The sequence below is a fragment of the Dipteris shenzhenensis genome, chromosome 3, assembly GCF_047967505.1.
Source record: "Dipteris shenzhenensis isolate YYH24624 ecotype China chromosome 3, Dip_SZ_1.0, whole genome shotgun sequence".
Lineage (NCBI taxonomy): Eukaryota > Viridiplantae > Streptophyta > Polypodiopsida > Gleicheniales > Dipteridaceae > Dipteris > Dipteris shenzhenensis.
This window is the reverse complement of record NC_141598.1, coordinates 18,378,061-18,404,586: the sequence shown is the minus strand read 5'-3', so window position 1 is coordinate 18,404,586 and position 26,526 is coordinate 18,378,061. Positions and strand designations below refer to the sequence as shown.

At 44.2% G+C, this 26,526-nt stretch overlaps 1 protein-coding gene across 2 annotated transcripts in view; it reads right to left on the bottom strand.

Annotated features, from left to right (window-relative positions):
• LOC147903468 (histidine kinase 5-like) overlaps positions 1 to 26,526 on the bottom strand; it is a 101,092-nt gene that overhangs the window by 39,597 nt on the left and 34,969 nt on the right. For both annotated transcript variants that reach the window (XM_087399151.1, XM_087399156.1), the window contains exons 7-12: positions 24,321 to 24,370; positions 20,378 to 20,778; positions 19,908 to 20,008; positions 4,730 to 5,017; positions 4,202 to 4,609; positions 3,822 to 4,013 (exon numbers count right to left, since the gene is read on the bottom strand). In XM_087399151.1, coding sequence (XP_087255277.1) covers positions 3,822 to 4,013; positions 4,202 to 4,609; positions 4,730 to 5,017; positions 19,908 to 20,008; positions 20,378 to 20,778; positions 24,321 to 24,370 — 1,440 coding nt within the window. The remainder of the gene's footprint in view (positions 1 to 3,821; positions 4,014 to 4,201; positions 4,610 to 4,729; positions 5,018 to 19,907; positions 20,009 to 20,377; positions 20,779 to 24,320; positions 24,371 to 26,526) is intronic.

Genomic DNA, 26,526 nt, shown 5'->3' with positions numbered 1-26,526 from the left:
TTTTCCCCCTTTTCTTTTATCAACGTGTTGGCATTGGGCCGAAATGTGTCGGTGAGAGGGGGTGTTGGAAAGGTCACCTCCCCATCTGTAAGCCCCCATATGAGAAGAGCATGGGGGAGGGAGACCTAGGGCATGTGCCCAAAAGAAAAGGAGAGGAAGGGCTGCCACATGGGCAGCACATGGGCTGCCATGTGGGTAGCACACCTCAGAACATACTTGGAAGGTTGGAGGGCTGAAAGAGCCTAGAACAAATGCGCGATGACATCAGCCACTGTACAGATCAGTACGGGCTGCTGCAGGGCAATGTACGGAAGGAGTACGGGCAGGACATGGTGCCAGCAAAGGGCTGTAGCATGGCACAGCATGGCGGGGGTGTATGGGCAAGTGTACAGCCTGCAATAAGGTCTCTAGCAGCAACAAAGGGCGGCCTAGCAGCAGCCCAAAAGGGCCTGGCTAGGGCCTTATATAGAGTTGGTTAGGCTTGGGCCAGCCAACCAAGTCGGCCAGAGGGGGTCGATTCATCCCCCTGCTGGGTAGGCCATTTGACAGGGCCTTTGGACCTATAAAAGGAGAGGCCCAGGGCCTCATAATTCATCCAACATTCAGCAAGAAAAGGAGCAGACAGGAGCAGCCAGAAGCCACTCCCTTGGGCCTCACACTGAGGGTGAAGGAGAGTGGAAGGTGTGTTGCAGACTGAGTTTCCTAGAGGCTGGACCTTGGCTGTCTTCTAGGGCAGCAAGGTGTTGTGATCACATCTTCTGGAGCAGCAAACCTGCAGCAAACATGAGCAGCAGTTAAGGCATTCTTGGACCTACTCCCAAGAGGTGAAGAAGACCTACAGAGAGTTTACTAGTAAAGAAAAAGGATGGTACTATGCATTTATGCATAGATTACAGAGCATTCAATAAATTCACCATAAAAAATAAGTATCCTATGCCTGAGGCCTCGCATTGATGAGCTCTTTGATCAATTGGAAGGGGCAAAGTATTTTACTAAAATTGATTTAAGGATATCACCAAGTTTGAATTAGAGAAGAGGATGTCCCTAAAACATCATTTCGTACTAGGTATGGGCATTATCAGTTTAAAGTAATGCCATTTGGGTTAACAAATGCTCCAGCAACTTTCATGACACTTATGAATAGTATCTTGAGGCCATATTTAGGAAAATTTGTTGTAGTATTTTTAGATGATATTCTTATTTACAGCAAGACTAAGAAAAAGCATTTAGAACATTTGCGAAAAGTGTTCCAACTACTTATAGATAATTCACTTTCTGCTAAATAATCCAAATTTGAATTCTTTGCAAAAGAATTGTAACATATAATATCCCAAGAAAAGGTTCGTATGGATTTTAAAAAAGTAGGGGCCATATTGGAATGGCTACATCCTACTAACCTAGAAGAATTACAGATATTCTTAGGTTTGTCTAGATTCTATAGAAGAATCATCCAAGATTATGCTAAGATTGCTATTTCGATGACAGACTTGCTTAAGGGGAAGGGAAGCACCTTTATATGGGACGAACCTCAAAAGAGAAGTTTTGAAAAATTAAAAAGTAGCTATAGCAGCAGCTCCTGTCTTAAAGGTAGTGGATCGCAATGAACCATTCATGGTTAAGACAGATGCCAGTGATTTTGCTGTTGGGGCAGTACTTTTATAAAAAGGTCAACTAGTGGTTTTTGAAAGAAAAAAGTTAGATCATGCCTAACGGAATTACTCGGCATATAAGAAGGAATAGTATGCTATAGTCTATGCTTTGAAGAAGTGGAGGCACTATTTGTATGGTGTCAAATTTGAGATCATCTTTGATCAATAAAGCATTAAGTGGATTTGCAATCAGCTAGAGCTTAAAGGTAGAAAAGCTAGATGGGCTGAATTAAAGCAAGAGTTTAATATGCAATTGACATTATCGGAAGGGGAAGCTCAATGTGGTAGCAGACTCCCTTAGCCGAATGCCAATAATGGCTTGAGTTTTACTCAATTTCAGAATGATTTCCTAGAGTCCTTAAAAGGGAAATGTGAGTTTGATTCTCATTTCTTTGAAATATGGAAAGCAATTAGAAATAGGGATCCAACTAATCGAGAGGCTTTCACTGAGGAGTCACATGGAAATGGTGACACATCACAAATTGGTGATAAAGGACTCAAGTGGGAAAAACATACTATTAAGGATGGCTACTTGCTCTACAAGGGTAGAGTATGTTCCCGGATAATAATGACATTAGGCGCCAAATTCTTTTTGAGTGTCATGAGAGTCCAAGTGCTGACACCCAAGAATTCAGAAGACATATGAGCTTCTGAAAAGGCAATTCTTTTGGCCTAGAATAGGTAAGGATGTCCAAGACTATGTATTGAAGTGCCAAAGATGCCAAGTCAATAAGATTGAACGCCTTAAGGTAGGAGGTCTTCTACACCCATTGGAGATTTTATTATGGGATTACCTAGAACACAAAGGGGACACAACTCTATGTGGGTAATTGTTGATCGGTTGACCAAGATGGCTCATTTTATTTCTCTCAATGAAGATGTTAAAACTCCAAAATTAGCTAGGCTATTTGTGGAGCATATTTATAAATTGTATGGGCTACCAGCCGGTATCGTCAATGACCGGGATAGCAAATTTAACAACCATTTTTTGAGGGATGTGTTTATGAGATTGGAAACTTCGTTGAATATGAGTACCACGGATCATCCACAGAGTGATGATCAAGCTGAAAGGGTCAATCAGATCATTGAGGATATGCTTCAAACATATGTAAGTAAGCAACAAACTAATTGGGAACAGTATTTGCCCATATTAGAATTTGCATATAATAGTGCCAAACATTCAGCTATAGGTTTTAGTCCATTCATGATGATGTATGGATTTCAACCAAGAGACCCAATGGCAGTGGGACTCCAAAAAGAGAAGGTTCAAGCAGCCAAAGACTTTCTTGAAGATATGAATCAAATGCTTAAATTAGCTAAAGATAGCATAAGAAGAGCTCAGGATAGAGCACGAAGTTATGCAAACCCCCACTGTAGAAGGTTGGAGTTTGAAGTAAATGAGAAAGTCTACCTCAAGATACCTAAATCTTCAGAATCTCTAAAGAAAAGTAGTGCTCAAAAACTTGATACAGATTTTGTCCTATCACCAGATGAGAATATGTATCTTGTATTATTCCTTCCTGATGCTAGTATGTCTCGGATACAAGACGTGCATGGGGCTTACCCTTGATAGTGCATAGTTTGTAAATTCTGTACAATCCTTTCTTCTTGTTTCCGTTTTCAAGTTCATGACGGGGAATGTCTTTAAAAATCAAAACAAAACAAAATGGACGGATATATATGGGAACATTTTACAAGCTGTCAAGGAGAGACAAATGGAAAGAAGTGTAGATGGTGGGCTAGCAAAATGCAAAAAATGGACAGGTGAGTTTGAAGAGGTGGCAGGTACAAGGCTAAACCACATAAGTTACAAGCAGGTGGAAAGGGTTGACAGGCTACTAGTGGAGCAAGCAGAAGAGCTGACAAAGAATGCGGGCAGCTAGAAAGGAGATGGGCTGATGCAAGGGATGGCAGGCTTCTGAGAGAAGAGGCAGGTTTAAGGCTAGGGCGCCAACCTAAGCTGAGAGTAGACAGTCAGTCAAGGAGGTGGTCACCACAGCTGCTAGGAGAGGTGACAACAAGAGCTGAAGGTAAGGGCAGCAAGAAAGGATAAGTCTTCTTTTGCAAATCATTGTACCATCTTAGATTGTAACCCACTGACTGGCATGTATTTAATCAGGAATCGTGCCATGATGCACAAAGCCGTTAATGAATGTCAGATGAAAAACATACCGCAATGACAGGTATTCCTTTTCGTACAAGGGCATGTGCTTCCTCCTTGTGATCATTGATATCTACAAGTAATGAAGAAGGACATAATTCATTTCCCTTTTTCGTGCAGCTTAAATCCCATTTCCCTGTTGCTTCAAATTTTCGTATCCTTCGTGTTGCTTCAAAACCATCCATAACTGGCATACAAAGATCCTGGCAGTTCCATAAGAAGGGAATAAGTGAATGAAAATAGATACTAAAACCCACTCATAACAAGCACTGTTAGCAGATAGATTACATCTACCTCTAATACGAACCATGCCATCTATTACAACATTAAAAGACAATTGTCATTTAATCTATTCTCAGGCATATGGAACCTCAGAAGTCATTGAGCTTACCATCAGAACAAGATCATAGATGCCTGTCTGCATTGCTTGCACAGCCTCTGCTCCATTATTGACAACGTCAAGCGAATACCCAAGACACTCCATCATGGACTGAGCTACAATGACATGCACACAGTCACCTTCTGCTAAAAGAATCTTTGGCTTTCTGTGCATCCTGTCAGGGGTCATGTGTAGTCTGCAAAACAGATTTTCTTTATACATTGTACACAGAGATCCTGCCAGATCAGGAGATGAGGACATGCTTTGATATAATTGCCTATTTTGAATCTCTGCATCGAAAGTATTTTCTTTGTGATGATATCCCAATGCAGGGGGCTTTGCAGACGTATTGGGATAAAATCTGTTTTCTCTGATAAAAAAAGATTTTTTCAAATCTCTTTGATTTACTGTTGATAACTCCTGCACAAAACCATCCGTCTCACTATTCAATCCATAGGAAATGCTCCCAATAGTTAAATATTGTACCTATTGGAAATCAAAACTGTCAAAATCAATTTGGCAGAGCATTGTCTCTCCTACCTTGATTGGAAACTTATTGACTTCCTTATGCCTGTATGGAAGTTGAACAGGAGTACCAATATGACACGGGTATTTTCCATCTAAACATACATTTTCATGTTTTTCCAGAGGTCTTGATTGGTTCTGCATATTATTATGCTGTTGGCTGTTGATATTCTGGCCCAATTCAAATTTTGAATCTAGCTGAGATTCTCTCTTTCTTACAGTTTTACATGGTAGACTGAAAGATAACGTAGAGCCAACATGTTCTTTGCTGGTTACTATCATAGTTCCACCCATTCTCTCCACCTGTCATTGGCAAAAGGCTACTATCAGAACACATGCGTGATGTGTAAACAGGGATGTACCCTTTCACCTTATCTATGAATTGAGTAGCCATAACTTCTTCCCCAAATTTTCAAATCAAAATAACAAGGATTTTTGTATGCAATCATTTTTATCAACAGCCTTGCCTGCGGCCATGTCTGTAAGTCTTATTAGCAGGAAATAAAAAAGCAAGAAGAACGGCAGGCCTTGTGCACCAAGATCAGCATGAGCATCACATTTAAAAAACTGTTTGTTGGAAAAAAGAATATGTTAGTGACATAAATAAACTAGACGATTATCACAAGGAAACAAAACAGAGGAAATAATGAAAGAAAGGAAAACTATCATGCAATCGGAGAAAAGAAAGAGAGAAATAGTCTCTTCATTAAAAGAAACAAGTGTTTTTGGAGCAGGAAAGCCCTATTTTGATGACCATATTCAAAGAAGAGATCTAAGCATTCAGCGTTGATGAAGCATCCCAACTGCCTAAACCATGAACAACATTATGAACATCATTCAGTGAGAAATGACAAGGCAAGCATGATGCAATGTAGCTTGTAAGTTAGATGGGCTGAGGCATTTCTTCATAAGAAGTTCATAACATAGAGATAGAATATCCAACCCATCTGCCTCGAGACATGCATTTCTATGTGCCAAAGAATGAAAGAACGTAGTGTCATGTACATCCAATATGATGGTGGCATGTCATGTTCGTCCTTAAGACAGCCAGCCATGGAGGGATAAAATCCAGCTAGAGGACTGCCAAATCAATAGCAAATATCAAGTGCACTTTTAAATCTCTATGTAAACTTGACGGCTCAAAATCACAATTGAGAACATTACAAAAAGTCCACAATTTTGCACTCCAGTTTCAAGATGTACAACACCAAATTTCCCCAAAAATGAAGGATTCCACATCATAAAGTTTACAATGTAAATTTGCCAAATGAGCCAAGCTACCAACAACATTTGGCATGAAATCTTGCACAATAAGTTAGTTAGGTGCCAAATCGGCCATCGTATCCATAGAGGTTTGGTGTCAAAGTCTAGTGTCTTTGGCACCTCAGCGGTTATGGTTGAAAGATGTATAGAGCTTGGAAGTCATTGGTCAAATGAAAAAGGTCAAGATGGAGGGGATCAAGCATTGTGCAATAGTTGATGAAGACTTAAGAGGGAGTGGCGACCTCCAAGTGTCCACATAACTTGTCATACACATTAGGTTGAATCCTAAGTGTATTACAGACAAGGATAGATACCCGAGCCTCAAAGGCACTCACAAAGATATGGATATCCCACCGCACAAGCTGACATAGAGACTCTTGCAATAATAAAATTTGACACCAATGCTGTTATATAGATGTTGTAGAAGTTTCAAGAGATGGCTACAACCATGAACCAAAACCTAGCACCACATCCATCAAGAACCAGCATCGTCTTCAGCCAACACCAGGAGCCAATGCCGCCTTCATCCTCTTATGGAAATGGCTGCAAGCTCTGTTTGGACCTCGCTGATTCGAGTTTCAGCGGCGGCATGCTCCGATGTATGGCGGTCTTGGAGCATAGGAAGCTCCTCTTGCAATGCTGTACGCTGAAGTGCAAGTGTCTTCTTTTCATCGCCCCATTCCTCCTACCCAAGGCAATGCTTCTCTTGAAGCTCTTCCTGTTCTTTGTGCTAGAGTGCCTCCTTTGCTTCAAGCTGTGACTGCCATTCCTGCTGATGTGTGCGTGTGAGACACTTGTACTCTAGCCGTAGATGCTGCTTCTGGGACAACATGCCTTGAGTATGCCCTGTGGAGTTGAGAAGCGCTGCACCAAGTTGAGTAAACGTGTCATCGAGGATCCGTTGCGCCATGGGCATAGATCGCTTCGCCCACGCACCTGCTGTTATATAGATGTTGTAGAAGTTGCTCTACCATTCAAGAGATGGCTACAACCATGAACCAAAACCCAGTACCACCTCTAGCCAGTACCAAGAGCCAGCATCGTCTTCAGCCAACACCAGGAGCCAGTGCCACCTTCATCCTCTTATGGAAATGGTTGCAAGCTCTGTTTGGACCTTGTTGATTCGAGTTTCAGCAACGGCACGCTCTGATGTATGGCGGTCCTGGAGCATAGGAAGCTCCTCTTGCAATGCTGTACGCTGAAGTGTAAGTGTCTGCTTTTAATCGCCCCATTCCTCCTGCCCAAGGCGATGCTTCTCTTGAAGCTCTTCCTGTTCTTTGTGCTAGAGTGCCTCCTTTGCTTCAAGCTGTGACTACCATTGCTGCTGATGTGTGCGTGTGAGACGCTCGTACTCCAACCATAGGTGCTGCTTCTTGGACAACATGCCTTGAGTATGCCCTCTGGAGTTGAGAAGCACTGCACCAAGTTGAGTAAATATGTCATCGAGGATCCGCTGCGCCATGGGCATAGATAGCTTCGCCCACGCATAGCGGTCCTCGTAACTCAACCTGTCTGCCTTGTCAACGATCTGACCAAACTCCTCAAAGACACCTGCCATGGCCCGATCCTCCAATTTGTCCAAATCCTCCACAGGTGCGAGGGCATCCATGCTAAGAAAACATGCATGAGTTGTGGATTGATAGAGCCAGCTGTCAAGGCGTTGCACAAGGGAACTGTCACTATCTGGTCGATGTCCTCCTCCTCAATGTCCACGGAAGATCTCCTGTGCTTTAGCTCAATTTTTTGTAATGTTGAGTCTGCGCCTACTACTGTGCCTCAATGGAGAAAGACTGCCCAGAGGATGATGCGATGTAGTGGTCCAGCATATCGTTCTCCTGGAGAGGAGGACAATTAGCCTGAAGGGGCAAGGTAGCAGCTGCAAAAACAGTGGGACCTACTCGGGGGGCAAATGTGTCAGGTGGCCGTGTCCGGTGTTGCCGAGGGGGAATAACTATAGTGGCAGGAGCTGAGGACCGTACTAGGGAGAGGCGAGGAGCCTGCTATCCTGATGAAGAAGCGATTGTGGTAGCGGTCACTATCAAATCTGTACTCAGAGGAGAATGGAGGCCCAATCTGAAGGTAAGATCAAAACCACAAGATTCCTGAGACAGTGGTGCCCTGTAGGGAGATAGTACCTCCACAGACTTGATGAGTGGCAGAGAAAGTGGAAGGAGCTGGTCCTCAGCGGATGCTACAGGAGCAGAAGAACCATCATGGATGGAGGAGGCGACGATGGGATCAGTAACTGTACAGATAGAAGAAGGGGCGCCCGATAGTGATGGGAAAACCGGTGTCACTTGGCATCCTAACTCCATTGGAATAGTGTCCTGAACATCAATCATTTGTAGAGACCCCCCAGTGGATATTGTAGAATGGTGGGAAAATTGGTGTCACCTGGCATCTTGACTCCACTGGAATAGTGTCCGCAACATCAATCACCTGTAGAGACACCCCTGTGGATACAATAGATGCAGAGGGGGGGGAGGCCACAGAGGTGGAAGGGAGAGGAGTGATGGAATGAAGAAGAGAGGTGGGGGATGCCGTAGCAATAGAATTAGCCAAGGTCAAGGCTGCTAGGAAGGATGGAAAATGGGCAGTATACCATGAAGGCCTAGCACTCATCAAAGAGTTTACATCAAAACCAAAAGATTGTCATTCTTAAACTGATGTATGGCTGATTATGTTTTTCAGACTATCATGTAGGTACTCTAAATAATAGGAGTTTCTTTTTCACTCCCTAGAAGCTGCCGTGTGCCCTTCCTAAGCAGATGTACTAGATGGTTTTGAGCTATTCCATAGACCTGTTGGTCTCATGTGGACCTTAATAGACTCTCTCTCTCTTTCTCTCTCTCTCTCTCTCAGCTCAGAGGTAGATTCCACTGTCTCTTCACGGATGGCTTTGGACCTCTCTCACGAGTGATGGACTACGTGGAGGCAGAGTCGATGGACAGGATTTCCAGTATTATTTTGGTTCTCAGACTCCGTGACACCTGGACTTGTATCTTTGCATTGGCATATTGTACTCATCCCCCCATTTTGCACCCAGGGGCGGTTTCCTTGCATCTAGTTTACTTTGTATTTAGGCTCATATTTGACATTATGTACTTTCACTTGCATTGTATTGCGAAGCACTTAGATGATATTCGACGATGCCTCTTCTTTGTGGCACGTTGATTTTGTGCTATCTTGTATGCAGAGTTCTTGATGTCCCATGGGCCCATTTTGGCCTTTAGTGGACAATAATACACTTTCTTTCTTTCTTTCTTTCTCTCTCAGATTGTTACTCTGCTTTCCCCTTGAAGGCTTTATTATTCAAATAATTTTCTCATGTACTATGCATGAACCAAACCTTTTTCTAACTGGCATGGAAAGTTTTTAAGCATGCAATGTACCAGGCAAACACACAACGCACGCATATCCTAAAGGAAACACACAATGACATGCAATTAACATAAATGAGGTGGATAGAATTAGGTAGGAACATCATCCGAGTATTGAGACTGCGAAAGGTTGCAACATTATCTCTATTGCTAGACCGATGACCTCAACTATAAAGAGTCCTCACAAAAGACTTGGACAAAAAGTCGATTGGAGGAGCTCCCGCCTGCTGCTGCCCACCATCGCCCGTCGCCATCACACAGCCCTTGGCAGTGCCCTACACCTTGGCCGCGCAGGGTCCCTTGGCAGCGCCCTGTCCCCCGCGCCCTGCTCCCTTGGCTTCGCCTCTGCTGCCTTGGCCGCGCAGGGTCCGTTGGCAGTGCCCTCAGGTCGCCCACCCCTTCAGCTCGCGTTGCGCCCCCCTTCAGCCTGCTGCCGCGCCTGATTGCTGCAGGTCGTTCCTGGTGGTCGTGCCCCCCCTTCAGCCCGCTCGCGTTGTGGCCCCTCCCCCTACAGCCCCCGACTGGCTGTTGCTGGTCGCACCCTGCTGGTCCTGCTAGCTGCTGCTGGTCGCGCCCCTTCAAGCTACCATCTAGGCCGCCCTTTAGGCCGACAGTAGCTGTTGTCTGCCCCTCCCTTGCGCTTCAGGCTGGGCTGCTTCAGGGCCCTCTCCGGGGCTGTTCTACTCGTGTTCCGGGGAGCTGAGTTCCTGGGCTGCTCCTAGACATTGGCGGAGCTTTCTACTTCAGCATTAAGTGGCCTGTTTTCATTCCATGTAGGCTGAAGTTTGGGGCTTTCTTTAACCACGGGTTTTTTGGGATTCTAGAGGTTGGTTGCGAGTTCTTGGTGGGTATTTTCAGCAGAGGTAGCTCCTCCCCTCAGGACAGCGCAAGCTGAGACAATGGAGGACACTAATGCCACTCCCGTCGCTGAACCTGAGGAGATTGAAGTCACAGTTTCTTTTCCTCCTGACATTGTGCAGATGATTGAGGTAGCAGACGAGGGTTTTCGTTTGACGCACATCATTGGCTTTCTACCCAGTAGAGGCCAACAGTTACGTGATTGGGTGTACACCAGCATGGCCTCATTGGGTGTCTCAGTTACGGATTTCCGATTGCTTGGCAGAGGGTACTTTCTTTTGGCCTTCAGTCTGCAGAGCAGGCTCAAAGAGTACTTATGAGCTCACCGATTCAGTTTTAGAGCAGAGTCATCCATTTGTGGCCTTGGCGGAAGCACTTCAGTACTGTCAGGTCTCTTTTTGGATGCTTTTCCCTGGACATCCTGATGAGGTTAGCTCTTGTCGCAGAGCTGTGGAGCATATGGCTAGCGTGGCAAGTACAGTCATCCCATTAGGTGCTAGACTTTCCTATGCTCAGTCACTTGCTGGTACAGGTGTTACAAGGGTTAGACTCACTTCAGAGTTCCCCCCTCCTCGACCTTTGCCTACTTTGATTTCGTACTCCACGGGAGATGGGGTACAGATGCAGCAGAGGGTTTTGTACGAGGGGCTTCCTGATCAGTGTCTTTTCTGTCAGAAGAGATTAGGGATTGCCCTAGTCGTCGGCCTCGATTAGAGACTCCGGATCCTTCTCATCCTTTGAGTGACCCAAAGCCTTCAGTTCAGCCTCCAGGGGTCTCTGAGCCTGCTTCGACTCATTCAGCAGAACGAGAGGAACCTCCTCTGGGGGAGCCTCCAGTGCTCTAATATTGCAAGGATCACTCTCTTGCCTTTGAAATTTGACCCTTAATTTTGCACGGATCTGTCTTTGCTCTAATTGGGCTGGCCTAGCATCCTTCGATTGATAGGTAAGGTATACAACAGTCCAGCACAACATTGTTTTTCAACTCTTGTCTTTGCAATTTATTCTTATCATCAAGATAACCTCTTTTTGGCTAATACTCAGCTCACTCCCCTGCTTCACATCCGAACGACCACAATCTTAAGGCCCTCGAAATAGCTTTCTTGCTTGCAAAATAATTTTTAAGTTCATGGCTTTGTGCCATTCTAATCCTTACACAACCTTCAAGGTTAGGTGAATATTGAAACCCTTCCACCACCCTCTACAAGGTGTCCCCTCCATGAAGGAGTTTGTACAAAAAAAGAGCAACTTTCACATATCAGCCATGCAATACGAGTGGCTGTGTTACATCCGGCATTATGCAGATTTACTTTACTCCAGATCTCTGAAGTTCCTCCCACAAAGTCATGCTACCATTGAGAAAGGTCCAATGGAATACTTCCTGATGGATGAACAAAAAGTGCCTCCCATTTTCAGGGTCTTCTGTTCCTTGGCATATGTTCATTTCCAAGACCTCCAAAAAAATTTCCTTCCTTGATAGTGGGTACCATCCCTCCTCTTAGTGAAAGTCCTCCCACCCAGCCAGGATACCACTGAGGAAGGTCCATTGGTATACTTCCTAACAGATGTACAGAGTGTCCCATTTTAAAAAACTTCAGTTCCTTGGCAGATGCCCTCCTGAGTGGGCTTCCTCTACCCTTGCAGAATGAGTTTCCTTTGAGGACCAAACCTGAGCCAAATCTGACAAGTTGCTGAGCTATGACCGAGTCCTCCCAGTCAGCGACTCTACCATCGGGGAAGGTCCAATGACATACTTCATAGCATACAGATGATGTGTAAGTCTCCTCCATTTCTTGGCACATCTTCAGTGTTGCACTTCCTATGGAGTTTCCTTGGAAGACTAAAACTGAACCAATCTGGCCAGTGGCCCGTGCACAATCACATCCACATCTGTGCTTTGTAGAGTTAATCTTCCCTAATACTGGGTACGACCCTTCCTCTTAGAGGCAGCCCTCCCACCCAGCAAGTCATCATAGGACGGTCCAAGGCCGCACATCCTTGAGTTTAACTTTAATCAAACTGTCCTCTCCCTTTAGACTGGATACCCTTGCCTCCTAGTGGAAGACGTGGAGGGCTTCAATTCCCTTCCGTTCTTCTATACAAACTTTGTGCAGTAACACTTCTGGCAACAATACTCATATGAGAGCAAAATTTCCCTTTGCCTGCTAGGTGAATCTTTCACTGGAAAAGGCATACAGACTTGCTATTATTGATTGGCATAGTGTCTGAAACTTACTGTGGCAAATGAAGCCACATTTCACCATTATTGCTGCTTGAACTATAGATGAAACTATTGTGCCCTAAGATTGTTGGAACAATTGTGTTCACATGAATTGATTGACTCCATGCAACTTTTAAGGTATTTACTGCTGCAAGACGAATAGTGATAACCAAAAACCTTTATTCATCCATTTGGAGAATTCTTACATAATGGAAAGCACATGGAACACAAATTGTTCCCCTTGACTCAATACCCTTCTGGAAGTTGGAGGGTGAAAATCAATAAGATAGGATCAAAATTTTGCTTGCTTAAATACCTAGAAAATTGAATTCAATTCAAGGGTTGAGAAAATTTGTAAAATTCAAGCTGATATCCACTAAGACAACAAGCCCAGTCACCAATCCAAGCCAAAGCAGCACCATTCCTGTAGTAAAAAACATATGATCATTTGTCAGTTTCATAACAGACATGTAACTTCCAACTGTAGAAAGGCACATTGTAGCTCACTCAAACGAACGTTTCATTTAAGTGTTTTCACAGTTCTACCTGGAGGTGCCTCCAGTGGAATAGCTTTCACGGAGAGCTTGGAGGAGACGGAGACAGAGAGAGAGCCAGCAGTACGAGCAGCCCCAGGTACGAGCTCACAGATGGCAGAGAGTTGAGACATATGTGCAGGAGACCCCGGAAAGGAGAGATGCAGAGGACCATCCACAGGCAGGTCTTGACACTGTGCAGGAGACGGTAGCTCAGGGAGTCGAGACACATGTGCAGGAGACCCCGGAAAGGGGAGATGCAGAGGACCATCCGCAGGCAGGTCTTCACACTGTGTAGGAGACGGTAGCTCAGGGAGTCGAGACACATGTGCAGGAGACCCCGGAAAGGGGAGATGCGGAGGATCATCCATAGGCAGGTCTTCACACTGTGCAGGAGACAGTAGCTCACGATTTCATGACTCTAGACACTACTACCCCGGAGGTTCAGATATTGGGTACGGAGACAGTTATTCAGCAGGAGACTGCTCAGGCTGCAGTTACTGTGATGGATGCCTCTCCCCAACAGTCCATTGAGAGAGTGGTTTTTTATGACATAGGTCAGAGTCAGAGCCCGTCCCAGGATCTCATGCGCCTGTACGAGGTTCCCTCGAGACCCCTTTCACAGCCCCGTCGCACAGTACCTTCCTTTGTTGCTATGCGGAGCGTCCTTTTAGACACCCCTCCCAGTACAGCCTCGTCCTCGCAGCTTTTCACTCTTGGGTTGTCCATCATTTCTTGGAATGTGAGAGGATTGAACGGCCGCAGATTTACCTCAGATGCAGATGGTCGTAGATTGGGAGTTCCTAGATTGCAGTTGCTTAGGGACTCCCTTCGGTTTATTTCCTCAGGGTCTTATCCAGGAGCATAAGCTCTCCCAGGACAGGATTGATAGATGCAGATCCTTACTCAAAGGACAGAGCCGGACATATTGGAGCCCATCGGATGGCACGAGGGGAGGAGTTTGCATTTCAGTTTCAGCTAGGTGGGCCTCAGAGATCACCCAAGAGGGTACACTAGTGGAGAGTAGAGCATGCTATGTTATTCTTCATATTGAGAGCACATCAGTTGGTGTTCTCAATGTGTATGCTCCCACAGATCCAGCCCACAGACGCGCTTTTTGGAGACAGCTCAGAGAGTCCCTTCCTCAGGCAGACACCTGGATTGTTGGAGGTGATTTCAACATGGTTGAAATCGCTGAAGACAAGTCGGGTCAGACAGAGGGTGGCCTTTCTGATAGGGAGAGAGTAAAGTGGGATAGTTTTGTTATGCATGCTGGACTTCATGATGTAGCTCGATTGGACGACTTTCGTCACTTGGCTGACAGTCTTCAGTTCTCTTGCTCCTTTGGTCAGACTTGACAGGTTTTATATTGGCCAATGGGGTCAGGCCAGAGGAGGACAGATTGGGATCCGCCCGGGTTATGTTTTATCTGACCATGCTCCAGTCCTATTACAGATTCTTCCTACCTCTCGATTAGAGAGCACAGGGTCTGTGAGAGTTCCGGACTTTGTTTTTCAGGATATAGAGTTCGTGGAACGGTTGAGAGAGACTTAGTTGTCAGTGGACACTCATGTGGATGAGGGCTGGTTGATGGGATGCGTCAATTTTACGAGCAAAAACCTATGAGCAGGTTTATCCGAGCGTGTTTTTCAAGAGATTTTTAAAAATGTTTTTCTTTAGGAAACATGGTTTTTACACTTTTATTTTCACTAGAACTAGATCCCTTTATCATAAAAATATACAGACTAGTCACTCATTCATTTTTACACAACATAATTTTCTTATTTAGAGACATCCCTTTGTACCCCTGTTATTATCTTAAAAAAGTGTTGATTCCTTTAAGAAACATTCCTCATAATCACTCTCAATGTAATAATACTATGCATATATAATTACTTATTAACACATTTATATCATATGGCAATATCTTTTTAGTGTTTTTATAGCATATTTATGGACATGTTTCTAAAGAAGTTTAAATTACTATAAATAAGTATTAACTTGGGCTTATATATCACTCTCATAAAATACATGTAATATTTAATACTATATATGAAAGATTTTCCAAAATATAACTCCGTAGATGTGCTCAAATGGGGTGTTCCGATCAATTTAAGTGGTTGAATGACTATATTTGGACATTGGATATGAAAGTTATGTCACTTTTAAAAGTGCTGTCCAAGGTAGTTTCGCCAGCGAAACTACCTTGGGAGACTTGCTTCAAAGGGGTTTCGCTGGCGAAACTACCTGGATGGCTTGCTTCAATGAGTTTTCTTTGAAGAAACTCTTTCATGAAGATAGGTTGAGAGAGGGTTTTCAATGTCACCCCCTATTAAGTAAAAGTTGTAAGAAGGATCATAAGGGAATTTTCATAGAGAAGTCTACTCTACATGTGGGTTTCTTCAAAAGCCATCCCATTATGCTCTCACCATTTCTACAGATTCACCTAAAGATTTTTGTATAAAATAGGCATTGCTATAATACTTTGCATATTTCTAAGTGAAACTATGTTTTCTTCTGATCGATTTTTGCCATATTTATGCATAGTTGGAAGCTTTTTTTTTCCTTCGCTCGGACGCTCGGAAGATTTCGCTCAGAAAATGCTCGTCCCCCTGGTTGATGTGGGTAGAGGGGGCTTTGGCTAGAGTCAGCATGGCCTGCCAGTTGAGGGCAAAAGAGGAGAAGGAAAAGCTCAGAATCAGAGATCGGAATGCAAGAGCGGAGGTATCCAGACTTCAGAGATTGATTCAAAGTTTCCCTCATTCTCTTTTCATCAGAGGGCAGCTTTCGGAGGCTCAGGAGAGACTAGAGGAGATTCAGGGCAGGAGGGCCTAGTTCAGGTTTTACTCCCAGTAGACTTTCTGGATTCAGAAGGGGGATAGATGCTCTAGAGAGTTCTTCAGGGCAGTGGGTCAGAGATACTCTTCGGACAGTCTTCGTAGACTTGTGGATGAGGCCGGGTCTCTTTAGACGGACCCTCACCATCTTGTTGAGATCACTTCTGATTTCTATTCCACTCTTTACACCGCCGATCCAGTCACCAAGGAGATGATCAGAGCCAGAGAGGAGATTTGGAGTCATGTCCCCCTGATGGTCTCAGACAGGATGAGTCATGTTTTGGATAGCCCACTATCACTCCTGGAGATCACGGACGCGTTACATGAGCTGCCCGAAGACAGATGCCCGGGGGAGGACGGTTTGTCGCCACTTCTTTTTAGAGCTCTTTGGGATACGATTGGGCCTCATCTACTCTCTGCCTTTTCAGAGGCTCTCGATATAGGATCTTTGGGCGAGACATTATGCACAAGTATGATTTGTCTCATCCCGAAAGGGGGAGACAAGATAGTCCTACGTAATTGGAGACCCATTACACTTCTAGGGACAACCTACAAGATCCTAGCGAAGACCTTGGCTCTTCGCCTAAAGCCTATGTTGCCAGATATCATCAAAACTACTCAGACAGGATTTGTCCAAGATCGGAGTATCTTGGATAACATCTTCACTTTTTGGGAGGCCACTCACTGGGCGAAGGAGAGTCAGCAGGAGATTGCAGTTCTTCTTCTCGATTTTGAGAAGGCTTATGATAGGGTGGACTAGGGTTTCTTGGAGGGCACTATGAGGAGGCTAGGCTTCAGTGATAGATGGATTTCTTGGGTCTCCTCACTTTACTCCCACTCTTCTAGCAGGATGGTGGTCTGTGGGGGCAGAGGACCGGCTTTTCAGCTATCCAGATCGGTACGACAGGGATGCCCGCTTGCACCTTACCTTTTCCTTTTCGTAGCGGAGGCTATGGGATACTTTATGTAGGCTACTAGTCATGGCACTTTGGGCCTCCATCTGCCTATCTGGTAGGAGCGGGAGCTTCTGGACACTGAATTTGCTGACGACACGGCACTGACAGTCAGAGGAGATGCATATAGTCTTGCTACTGCTGCGGATTCAATTGACAAGTTCTGCCTAGCCTCAGGGGGACTTGTCAATTGAAACAAATCAAAAGGCATCTGGACAGGAGCTCAGCAGGATACCCCAGCATGGGGAGGAGACAGAGGCTTTGTATGGATTCCCAGAGGCACCTCCACGAGATATCTAGGCTTCCAGGTTGGCATTGAGGTGTCCCCGACGCAACAGTTTGCCCTAGTTCTTGAGAGCATCCGGAGAAAGCTGGCCTACTGGAGCACGGCTAGACTTTCTTTGGCTGGAAGAGCGCTGGTACTCAACCAGGTTCTACTAGCGACTATGTGGTACGTTGCGTCATGTTGGTGCTTTCATGCTGACTCGATCCGTCAGATGAGGAGATTGCTCCAAAACTTCCTGTGGAGTGGTGGCGACGGTTCTGAGGACACTAGGGCCAGGGTTTCATGGGATACACTCACTTTACCCTCCTCGCAGGGAGGACTTGGGGTTCTTGATCCTGAGATGCAGAGCAGAGCCCTTTTAGTCAAACTTCTTGTTAGAGGTTTGACTCCAGGAGATCAGCCGTGGAAGCAGTTCCTACTGCATGGGATTCACCAGTGCACCCCTAGAGCAGTAGGCCAGTGGGCATGTAGAGTCAGTTGGATCTTCCTGGCGGACCAGCATTCTCAGCCTTCCTCACCACTTGTGAAAAGGCTTATTCAGATATGGGATCACTTTCAACAACACCTCATCAGAGCAGTTCCCTCCTCCAGAGAGGAAATTGCCCGACAGCCACTCTATCATAACCCCTTGGTTCGATATCACGGATCTTCCATTGGTACAGAACTTAGGACTCCCTTGGCCAAATGGCATGCTCAGGGGGTTGTGACAGTCGGAGATTGGTTCAGAGGAGGTGTGGAGATGTCAGAGGAGGAGATCAGAGATAGACACGGGCCACTTGGACAGATTGCTGCCACCAGATTACTGATCATGAGAGCTATTCCTTAGGAGTGGAGGGATATGCTTACAGATCCAGCCTATGTTCATCCCATCTCTACTTGGTCAGGTTGTTTTAGTGAGGGGCTATGCATTGGAGTTCGTTTAGGACCGGCACCGTTTACTTATTTTGAGACGGAGTCCTCTCACAGATTGTATCCCACTCAGCCCCTGGATCGACAGGAGCTCCTTTGGCAGAGTCAGGGTCATTGGTTGCCTAGGTAAGGAATGGCCCACAGATCCTTCCAGGTTGACCATTGCAGAGGATCCTAGATGGAGACTTTGGATTTTTCAGGGTCGACCTCTTGCGGAGCTCGACTGGGACCCAGGTGAGTGGGCGTGGCCTGCTCTGGTGGCAGGCGTTCGTCCTCTTTCTTTTTTCCAGTACTCAACGAGGGCAGGTTACAGGCTTCAACAGAGAGACTCTCATCACCTACCATTTGCCTCACAGCATTGGCACGCACAGGGACTTACTGCAGAGCTCTTGCTGAGCTACTGGACTCACTTTTGGGGCATCAGTAGAGCCAGGAAAGTCTCCTACTTTCTTTGGCTCACTATACATAGGGGTATACCTGTGGGTACTTGGCTTCAACAGATGGGTAGACCCTCCTTGTGTATGCGTTGTCAGCTTGCAGAGGAATCTAGTAAGCATTGTTTATGGAGCTGCCCCAGCTCTAGAGTGGTATGGACAGGTATCTTCAGGTTGTTCTCATATGTTACATCCGAGTCCTTTCTGATGACATGGGGCGCTGCCCTTTGGGGGAGAGGATCTGGAGCCTTTGCTCTCTCTGAGTCAGAGCCAGGAGACCACAGTTTCTTCATGCAGCGTCGCCAGAGACGGGGTCCCACAGATGTCAGCATCATGGAGCCGTAGGATTTACTTTTGGTACCTGTACCAGCTCAGGATTCCATGCCTACTTCACCTGCAAGGTCAGCCTGGGAGGTGATTTCCAGCATTGCCCTATGGCGGATATGGTGTTCGCGATGTTCTTTTGTCCTTGGGGGCCATTTATGCACGAAGGTTGACACTCTCGCTTCCATTTGGGCGGAGATTATCTTCACTCTCAGGAGTCAGTGGGAGCGGTGTACAGGCACCTCTTTGGCAACTCGTGGGAGACTTTTATCCTTCATGAGGACATGGGACTGCTCATTATTTTTTCATTTGACCCCTTTTGGGATGTCGTGGCATTTTAGACCACCACCATGGGCTTTTTGCCACATTGTTGAGGCTAGGGATAGAGTGCTTTCTCTCCCACCTGTTGTATGATTCGTTTTGAATGGAATATATCACTTTTTCTTTAAGAAAAAAAAAAGAGTCCTCACATGCATCAAGTATCCATCCATGCCTTTCTTGAATTCATGATGAGCTATCCACTTGGGATGGAACAATCTCACTTCCATTGGATCTTCTGCCACAGATTCTATCAAAACTGGCCTTACAAAAGGTCTTAACAAACTGAAATGCATTATGCTTTGGTAAGCCAATGCTGTCCTGGAAGCTCTCCTATTAGAAGTGGAGAGTATACTAACTGAAAATGCAGCAACTAACTGCAAAAACACAATGAATTCACTACATAGACTAGTCTGAGAGGAGGTATGAGGGAGAAGACACTCTTTGATCTTTGAAATTCCCCTTAATGCACTTGCACATGATTCTAATTTTGGCTGGCTAGCCACTTCCATTGAAGAAATAAGTAAATTATCCCCTGCCCCTCCTTCCCAAAATAGTGTGTTTGGGTACCAAACCTTACATTTAATTGGGGGAAAGATAACATAGTATTCACACGAGTTGATTAGGCCTTCACAGCAGCGACGTTGAAAAAATATAAATACTCCGTGCATGGGTCTTTTTTACACTGATATAACTCCAGGATGCTAATTCCTAAGCTTTACTGCTGATCTGCAATCTTCAGGAGTTGTCTAATGTAATGCATCATTTAAATCATCCTTGAAGAACTATGTCTACGTCTTTACTACCCTCACCAGTTCATTTTTCTATATAAAAATGTGGGTGGAAGTTCTTGGAGGATATGTAAGCAAACACTTGCCAGTTTTTTGCAGATTGTAAGTCCCAGTCCATGGCCACAGTCCTTCTGTGCATCTCCAGTGCTTGCTTGTGTGTACTCGAATAAAGTTGGAAGCATAGAGTCTGTATTTGGATAAAACCATATTAGCACATTTTCTTCTAGGAATGCATATGTGATGCTCTGATTGCATCCCGAATTTTTTTTAAAAAAAGCACAAAAGGGGGGGGGAAATACTATACCCTATAAATCCAAAAAGTACTCATAGGTCCTAAAATGGTCATATGTGAACTATTTTAACTGTAAGTACAGAGTACAACCAAATTTGTTAATAAAACTCTTGTTTGGCAGGCCTGTTGCAGAGATTCTTTTAGTGATCTTAGTAGATTAAATTCGGAGAATATCATTATTTACTCGATTTCAAGCACTCTATACCCTGGTTTTTGGAAGAAATGGTCCACTTAAAAAATAGGGCTTCAGATATTTGAACATACCAGGAATCCCAATGCCCGTGTCCGCAACATCGCATTTAAGCACCACCATATCCTCTTCTATGGTCAATTCTTGTTCCATACCAGAAACCTTTGGTAACAACTCTTTTAAAGTAAACGTTTTCTTGAGCTGAGGGATTAAATGTGCTAAATTATAATTTTTATTGGCGCAATGCACTGGAGATTTATGCTCATATATATTGTTGCTACTTCCAAGAAAGAAACCATGCTTATCAACTTCGTGTTTTGATTGATTTTCTCGTGTTGAAGGGTCACTTTGACTTTCGGAGCAACCCTCACTCAGAAAGTATCCCAGAGAAGTTGACTTTGATTCTTTGATTGAGGACCATAACGTTTGCAAGATAACCCGAACAGTGCCTTCATGAGTGAATTTAATGCCATTGCTGCACATCAATAACAAGTAGTGAGTTGGGTATGCATTGTTAACATATGCAAGCAAATAGAAAATTCACTCCTTTTTCCTATTTGCTTGCAACACATACGCAGGAGGAGACAAATTAGATATTTTTCTTCTCTATGACATTTTAGCCCTCATTTTGATTTCTTTAAAAGAGGGATTATAATATGAACACAGCTTTGGTGGAGTGACCAAGAGGCCGGACACCCGGGAGTGGAATCTCCTTGAGAATTTTAGTTTATAAGAAATCATTTCTGTAGAAACCGGGGGTGGAATCTCCTTGAGAATTCCAGTTTAAAATAAACAATCTCTAGGGAAACAATGCTCAGTTTGGGATGAGGTAGATTCGAGCTTACTTCCCCTCACACAGTGCTGATTATGAGCCACCCTTTGAGCTACTACATCAGGCATAGAAAGTCGTCCATACAACAAGATCCATGGTGGTTGGATCCAAGTTGCAACTCTGAAGGGAACGAAGAAGTGCAAAGTGGATAGCAGGTGAAGAAGGAAAGGCAAGGAGGATAACCTTCATCTGAAGCTCACAAGGTCAAGAGGACATCCCCTCCTCTTCTGCAAAACTATGTCGTCGTCAGAAACCACTTTGTTGACTGCTTTAGCAATTGACTTAACACTTCCAACTAGTGCAGCTGCTACCTTATTCGTGATCTACAAATTCCATTTCTTGTCACTTCCAACTTCTACACAATAGGGCTCAACCCACTAGAGGCTGATAGGTGGGTCACCTCTTTGTTCATCGGACTTTCCCGTCTTACTTAGTTTTATCATTGGATCTTGGCCTTGATTGGAACCTCCTTTGGATTGCTCACAGAGGTTCCCCCTCTCCCTGGTTTGCCTATTTCCACAGAAGAGGCACTTAGGGCTGACAAGGTCCCAAGGGTTAGGGTCATTATTTTTTACCCTAACGTCTCCCATGACCATATTATTATTCAAAGACTAGATGAGTCCTTTTAGTTGGTAGAGAGTTTACAATTTGGTTCTCTTTGGGCACTTCGATAGAGATTTCCGAAAGCAGAAAGAAGGCAGAAACTCCAGGTGGCTGTTCTCCTTGATAGCGTGCTCCAGTAGCACCCCATGGGCCATGCCCCCATTGCCCCTCGTCAAACAAGGGTTGCCGTCTCAGGTGCAGTTCCAGTACTGTCGATTGCCCAACCCTACAACTCACGTATAATTGAAGCATCAATCTATATTGGAGAGTATTCAAGTTTTTTGTCTTGAGCCTCTTTTGGACTTCCTTAAAGAGGAGGTTTACGTGAGAGCCTCTGTCAAGGAGCACTTCCTTCACCGTATGGTTCCAAATTTTGTGTGGATCATGGGTACCTCTTCATCCCAAATCACTGTTTTGCCCACCTCCACCCTTGTGGTCAATGATTCCACGGTATGTTGTTGTTGATTGTAGGGATTTGGAAGAACTTTGCACAATAGGGAGAGAGCTCCATTAGTTGACCTATGGAAAACATCACATTGAGCTTACAAAATTTCTATCTAGACCATGCTGATTTGATTTTGCACTATTAGGCTTCCCTGCTTTGCCTTTACTCCCTTATTTCGACAAGGGGTTCTTTTTTTAAAAGAACATTGTTGATCTCCTGCACCATCTTCTTCTCTTACTTCTAGCAAATCCTTGGCTCATTTGACTTCTATGGAATCATCTTGGCTGGTTATGTGATCTTGTGACCGCTTGCGCATCCACTTCTGCCAACACCACTCCAACCATTTTGGTGGGCAGCCATCTTGGTCGCATGATTTTTGTAGCGTGTCCAACTGCATCTTCCATGATCGACATTCGCTCTTGCAGTGGCCTTCCTTATCACCTTCGCATGTGCACATGGACTCATGATTAACCTCCTTGGGATCGTATTATACCAACTTGCTCTATTTCCAGACAACCTAGATGATCCATCGTTGCAGTACGCCCATTCAATATCCTGATCCTAGCCAATGGAAGATCTTTCTTCACGTATACAAAGACGTAAGGGCGCCTTGAGTTGATAGCGCAATGGTTGGGTGGAAATCTAAAGGGGTTCGACTACTTTACATGGTATCAGAGGCATAATCGACCTTGAAGTAAGTTATAGTTGAGGAAAACAGACCATCGTATTGAACAAGTGTGATCTGCTAAGAATATGGAAGTCGACAATTTTTCTCTCCAATAGTTGGTTCGCGAAGTCTTAATATCTTACCATCGGTAGAATCTCAACAAATGGCTTGTCAACCATTTGATTTGCTTGAGGTGCTATTACCGTTGTTTGCAACGCAACATGCAAATCAATGCCACTTGAGAAGAGGACTAGCAGCCCGTGGCTGATAAAAATGTAAAAGATGAAGCTATGCATGGGGTAGAAATTCTGTGTTAATCATTGTGCAGTGGCAAACAGATGTTTGAGCGAATTTGAGAGAGGAGCGAATTATTGTAGCAGACTGCGCTCATCTCAAGAACTTCTTGTTCCTTTTTATGTGCGGGTTATCTCAGCAGCTCATGCACGTAGTAAAATCCTGTAAACATGAAATGGCACGTGTGGGGTCTCCAAGCTTTGTGTTGTAGTAGCTGGCAACGAATTTGTCAGCGTCTTTAAAATATATGCCACTCAGTTCTGATGCAGCTCTTCCTCGCCAAGGTCTTCTTCATTAACTGTTGCTGGCTGTGAGCTTCCTCATCAAGAGCTTCTTCATCAACTCTTGCTGGTTGTGAGCTTGTTCATCAAAGATATTCTTCATTGAGTAATTGTTAATGAAGTCAAGTTCCCAAGACCTCGAACAAATAGCAAGAAAGTAGGTACCTCATTCTCCTCTTTAGATAACGCTTTTCACTTTATTTGTTTCTAGAAGTCTCTCTCCATGACAAGTTATGTCATAGTAGGAAAAGCTAATTAAAGAGAGTGAAAACAAAGGAAAAACAATAGTGGAGATTACGGTGAATATGGAATTCTGTATTCACGATTCACGAGACTAGAAAACCATATTGCTAATATATAAAATCGTTAATGATGATCTAACTGCACCAATCTCAAAGTTAACAGATCTCAAATTGTAACTCCTAGAATCATATTGTCAAGCCCTCCATGTCAACTTGAGGCATCTACTTCTCAACTTGGAGAAACCTCTAATGTCTTGAAAAATGTAAAACTTGAATAACTTGAAATCGACACCTTTCAAGATTCATATGGTAGGTGAGAGGTTGGTGATGCCAAAAGTTATGTTGAAAGATGTATGCATCAAGAGAAATGGAGCTTACTTTAGCTGTTCTTCTAGGCATCGTTCTTCACTATGCAAAATCTTCAAGGATTGCCTATTTTATGCAAAAATATGCCATTAAATACAACTGAGATCATTTAGTAAGGCAAGATAAATCCAAGGCCAAATATACCTGATGTCTCCATCAAAAGATGTGACAAGTGGATAGGCAAAAATAGCTTCTAATCAAGGTCCTTTTACATGCAAACACATTCATGTAGTATGCAAATACATTCATATATTTGTTGGATTTAAAAGAGAGAGAAAAGTGTTTACCTGACTAAGTTTCTCAACACTTGTTGAATCCTCAAGATGTCACCTATAACCTGTTAAATGTGGATGAAGCAATGAGTTTTAAGTCAACAGATACAATAGCATCAATACCCAATAAATTGTGATATATGCTATTGCCAATAAAGAAATTAGAAATGTAATCCATTCTCTACATCCATGTGCAGCTTCCATAGCTTTCAAATGATTGAATATTCACGGAACACCACATGTTTTCTTTTTGCAAAAAAAAGGTACTTCTATTAAGTATGAAAGAAAACTGCAAGAGCAAGCTCAATGCGGGATTACACCATGCCATGCATGAGAGAAACCAAATTTCAAAAAAGAGCAAGCAAATAACTAGGGTTGAGGCTGAAAATGCCACCTCAACCTGAAGCAAAATCAGAGAAGAAAGGCAATCCCCTCTAAACTCTGAAAAATATATCCCTCCTAGCAGAGGCTCCTCTCAATGACCCTTGCATGCTTGCGCAGATGGCCATCAAAGTATGTATAGTATCAATCCATATACTGGTCAATGTCTGAGAAGGGTGAACCCGGGATCCACTGGCTCTCCAAATATGCCATGCTGCAAAACTAGCCAGAATCTCCCATGAGGTATCTACGGAAGCATGTGCAACTTTGAAAGGAGTGAATGAAACATCTTGGAAAGAACATGACTCTACTACGTGTCGTCGAAAGTAAAAACCCCCACCTGAGTCATGACTAAGGCCCCGTAAGAGAGAGCCAAGCATCTGACACTATTTTTTCTGACCGTGTGAGAAAAACAAAACATGGTCCTGCTCTCTCATGAAAGATGCTCCTCTGCCCACATCAGCAAGTCAAGAGCCTTGAATCATGCCACAAATGGCCATGAGAATGTGAATAATATCCTTCTACATGATACAACATGGCTAAGAGGAAAAGTCAAAGTCTCATATATAGCCTCTATTTATTCAAATATATCTATCCTACAATGAGACTGGTGATACTCTCCTAGCCCAAATCTGCAGATGGAGAAAGAGGCCTCGACATAGTAATCGGTACTACATCTACCAAGGTAATTTGAGGCACTCCTCTCCGGATCAGGCAAGCCCTATCCAAATCTGCTCAATCATACAACACCTTAGTTCTTGACTGTGTGAGCCAGGTGAAGCATTCCTAGGTGGTGATATAGTGGGTCTCTCTCTTCAGTCTGTCCATGAGGTGTGCAATGCTATGCCAATCCCTCTTAGCCTCTCTACAACCCCAAATGCAATGCTAAATGGACTCCAATGCTGTGGAACATCATGGGCATCAAGGATCTACATACACCAAAGTCCTATCTTGAATGTTGACCTCGGTGCTAGAGGAGCAAAATAAGATGAATATTTGTCTCTTCTAATTGATCTCCATAGTCGTCTCTAATGAGTTTGCATGGGGACTATAATGCAAAAGCTCTCCTAGTATGATATTTGCGTAGGTATCCACTATAGGCTCTGTATTTGTGCTCATATAGCGTTCCTGATGGTGTAAGTTGAAGGAGGAAAAGGCTTACGGGAGGGCACTGCATCAATTCATCTCCACTCTCCTAGGTCCCATGGCACGTGCTGAAGAGTTCAGCCACCATAGAGCCAAAGGAGCCATGGATGTCCTATGACTAGAGAGAATTGGGGATCTATCTACCAACTCATGTCACTGAAGCCAAAAACTCCAACTGTGTGGAAAATAGCATCCTCAGTCAGCTCATACTCTGTCGATCTCACTAGTCTCCAGCCTTGCTCTGCTATGTAAGTAATTGTCTTGCCTCCTTGGTTCTAAAGAATACAAATAACATGTGAAGGAACACCTACACTGAAGGTGACACCCAACCAATGAGCTTGTCTACCCTCTTATTACTTAAGTCTCCTAAGCCAGCAAGAGGAATGATTATATTTAATCTATAAGGTGAATTTGTGAGTACTTGTAAATCATAGGTGATGATGTGACACTTCAACAATCTTACAAGTTGAAAGGGGCCAAGATATGGATAGCTCAGGAACTTATTATGACATCTCTATCCTCCTCTTTGCTCGTGGAGAAGTTCAAGGGTCAAGGCTTTACTACTTGGCAGACGAAGTTGCAATTTCAGTTCCTTGAAAATTTTAAAGATTGCTTTTCTGACGCTTTGCCAGGGGCACTACCCCCTGAGAGACTTGAGGATCATGGCATAGAACTCATTCCTGGCAGCAAGCCA